The sequence below is a fragment of the Pyxicephalus adspersus genome, chromosome 2, assembly GCF_032062135.1.
Source record: "Pyxicephalus adspersus chromosome 2, UCB_Pads_2.0, whole genome shotgun sequence".
NCBI classification, from domain to species: domain Eukaryota; kingdom Metazoa; phylum Chordata; class Amphibia; order Anura; family Pyxicephalidae; genus Pyxicephalus; species Pyxicephalus adspersus.
The window spans coordinates 38,595,898-38,599,741 of NC_092859.1; the positions used below are offsets into that span (position 1 = coordinate 38,595,898).

At 35.5% G+C, this 3,844-nt stretch overlaps 1 protein-coding gene across 1 annotated transcript; it reads right to left on the reverse strand.

The window, feature by feature from the left end:
- Window positions 1–560: 560 nt before the first annotated feature.
- Window positions 561–3,416, reverse strand: HAND1 (heart and neural crest derivatives expressed 1). Its single transcript, XM_072403111.1, has 2 exons — window positions 2,640–3,416; window positions 561–1,560 (listed from the first exon to the last, which is right to left on the reverse strand). Exons 1-2 carry the CDS (start codon window positions 3,126–3,128, stop codon window positions 1,459–1,461), a joined length of 591 nt encoding a protein of 196 aa, XP_072259212.1. The 5' UTR covers window positions 3,129–3,416; the 3' UTR covers window positions 561–1,458.
- Between the last annotated feature and the right edge of the window lie 428 nt (window positions 3,417–3,844).

The following is a 3,844-nucleotide window of genomic DNA, read 5'->3' on the forward strand; positions in this document are numbered from 1 at the left end:
TATTGTATAGTTTGTGTGTATGTGTGTATTTCTGATTTCAGTTTGTGCAATAAAATAAATAATAACAGCAGCAAATGCATAAGCTGCAGAAAAGGTATGTATGTGTGTGTGTATATATATATATATATATATATATATATACATATAACGTTAATTTGTTCTAATAAATGCACGCAAATGTCCAGGCTGCAAAATAACATAGAATTCATAAATTCCCAATTCCCGGCTTTAAAAGCGGTGTGATTATTCGCTCTTCAAATAGTGATGCATACATTCAAACTCATGATCATCACCATAAATACAAAAATACAAACACACACATGCCAAATATATAAATGACTAAACATAAAAATCCCCACTACAGCAAGAAAATCCAGAATTCTACAAAATGTAAAGTATGCAATGTTTTTTTTTTTCCTTGCAGAAAGAAACCCTGACTTGATATTTAGCAATCTTTCCTGCAAAGTTATTAGTTAAACCCATGACAGCATTGACAGCTTACAATCCACTATTCAACTCAACACAAATAAATAGTTAAAAACACCTGACAAATTTACCCTTGAAAAATATTTTCTTTTTTTATTATTTACAAACACAAGACAAAAAATAGATATTCTGCTCAAATTAGCTGAAATTAAGAATCCAATTAATAATGAAGAATAGGAAGGGTACAATGTGTGAAAGGAAGAACCCTCTTACAGGAAATCAGCACGTTATAAAAATATATCAACACTCTGCCTCCAATTTACTGACCATTTTATGAACCTGAACCAGTTACAGAATTGTATCCCTGACACAATAAAATAATAATAATTAAACAAAAAAGAAGCAAGCAAAGCTTTGAGTGAAAATGAATTTTGGTTAAAGAGGCAATACAGTTTTGGAGAGACTGTCCATGACCACTATTTTAATAATCTACACATAGATATTTATATTGATTGCACAAAAAGTAGCTCACAGTGCTCAAAAATCTTAATAATAACCACATATTAAGATGAAGGATATTACCAGTATTTGTTGTTGGGAACATGTTTCAATTCTGTGTCTATATAGCAATGCAAAAATGTTTGCAAAAAAAATTGCTCAAGCATATAAGTGTGTAATAATAAGCATTACAAAAAAAAGAAACAAAAATAAGATCCCTGAGTCATAGTAACAATATATAAATGGTCCAAACTTTTAAATTGCTATATACATTCTCTGTTTCTTTACATATAGATCGATTGAAGACAGTTTATAATTTGCAGACTTTTCACGCAAACACATGTTAATCATTTGTGCACAATTCTGTCCTCACAAGAGAAAAAAAATCTACAATTGTCCATAGAAATAGATTTTTTTTAATTGCACATAAGTTTGTCTGTCCTTTCCTACCCAGCCTGAAGAGGAGTGCTCAGTGATTCGATTCCAATTGCCTTTAGGACGCTTACAGTGCATTCAGGGTAATTAAGGCAAAGTTTATGGGTTCAGTTCTAAGGCCCAGACCTGTTGCGGCCACCCTGTCCGACCCTTCAGCTTCTTCTCTCCTGCTGGACTATTACCCCAGAATCCTTCACTTTGCTGAAAAGAAAAAAAAAGAGAATTGATTAACAAAAAATATTTTAAACCATAAAATAAAGACACATTTAAAAAGCAATCTTGGGAAATATTTTATTAATGATTATCTTTAAAGACAGAATATTTAATTAAAAAAAACAATTAAAAATATATTTAAGTGTAGCCTTTATGAGATATTTACTGGAACAATAAACACACTCGTAGTGGGCTTGTCTATTGTTAGTGTTATGTTTAAAATTTATGGTACATAAAAAAGAAAGCTGAGTAAATTATTCATCAGCCTGTGTATAATACAACACAAACTGGACACAATTTAAGAGAATATTTTAAATATTTGAAATTTGAAGACCTCAAGAATTTCGATTTGAGGTTTATCCTGTATATATATCTCAAGGGCTGTGAACTTTCCCACTGGAGAGCAATATTTTACTCCAACACCAAACTCTGTGTTTACAGTTTCGTAAACCTGTGGAACTGTAGGGGAAAAAATGAACAGCCCTACTCATTTGTCAATATCATTTGTCCAACAGAGCACTTGTTAAGTTTGAAAAACATCAAATGGTTTTACAATGAACTGATAGAAAATAAAACACAGAGTTTATTATCGAAAAAAATATTAGTGGGCTTTTTATAGTTATCTTCTTGTTACAAGATTTCATCCAGGATTCACACATTTTTTTCAAGGTAAATGTGTGAATTCTGGGTGAAAGCTGTGAGAATTATTTGTCAAACGATTTATAAAAATAACCTTATGTTTATTAAACCCAGGGCTGGTGGACTTAGGGTAAAATGTTTTCCGTTCTTTAAAATATGTAGGCTGATTTATTAGTCAGAAAAAAATAAAAAGGGAAAAACTGATAAAAACAAGTAATGAAAAAGAAAAAATTAGGGGAAAAAAGCGATAAAAACAAGTTATGAGAAAGAAAAGGTAAGGGAAAAAAATGATAAAAACAAGTAATGAGAAGGAAAAGATAAGGGAAAAATGTGATAAAAACAAGTAATGAGAATCAAAAGATGACGGAAAAAAGGGCTAAAAACAAGTAAAGAGAAAGAAAAGAAAAAAAGATTAAGTTTTTACTCACCCCTTCTCTTTTCCTTTTGCAGTCTCTGCTGTCTACTTTCTTCAGCTCAGCCTTAAACCCCTCTGTGCCCCCAGGCTCGCTATCTTTGGCCAGAACGTCCATCAAGTAGCCAATATAGCTGGTGGCGAGCCTCAGGGTCTTGATTTTTGAAAGTTTAGTGTCGGCTGGCACATTAGGAATACATTCTCTAAGTTCTGCAAAGGCACTGTTAATACTTTCTGTCCTTCTCCTCTCCTTTTTGGGGGGGACTCCCTTCCTCCTGCTCAGTTTACCAGACAGGGCCTCCAGGCGGTTGCCGGTTTGCGATGGGCCTACTGTGCCGTATTCAGGGCTGTAGGGAGGCTGGGTGGCAAATTCTGGTGACACTTCTCCTGGGTTAAGGACCCATCCCTGGAAGTAAGGTCTTTCCTGGTGACATCTGGAGGTAGGAGTGAAGATGAAAGGTTCTGGCATCATATGGTGGTGTTGGTAACTCCCAATGATGTTCATGGTAACCCTTGAGAGTTCTTCTGTTTCCTCCACTAAGACAAAGCCCTGATCTTCTTGTACAACCTTACTCCTGGCTGCTCCTCAGTGTGACCCCATGAGATCTGGACCTGGAATTCCTACAAGCTCCTACAAGGCAAACTTCCACCTTATGAGCAAAGATCCTCCTAGAGAACCCAGCATCCAGCAGAGAACACTCAGGGCTAAGGTACTAAGCCAGAATCTATATATTTAAGATTAGAAAGGATAAAGAAAGCCTGGGATACAATAACAGATATGATCCAGGCTCCAGCTCTGCTGCTCTGAGCTCTTTAACCCTTGTGTGCCTCCCCAGGCTGCTTTATATGGACCTCAGCTCTTGATGTCAGACTCAGCCTACAGCCAATAGGAAGTGCAGGGAGAGAGGAGGAGGAGGGGGGAGTAGGGACCATCACCTGGAACCATAAGGATCGTTATACTCTCACCTAATACAGCACGGTCCCAGCTGCTACTAATGCACCTACAACCTTCACTTACATCTCTGCCTTAGCAATTACCAACTTTATTCCTGCAAATATGGTAAGAAAATGTAAGAACACAATATAATTCCAAGCCATGCCAGGAGTTTAGTTGGCGTTTTATGTGCTGCAAATGAATAAATACCATCAAACTAGAGACTTTCTACTGCATGAAAAAACTATCAATAATAAACTTATAATAACATTTGTATGCAAGACATA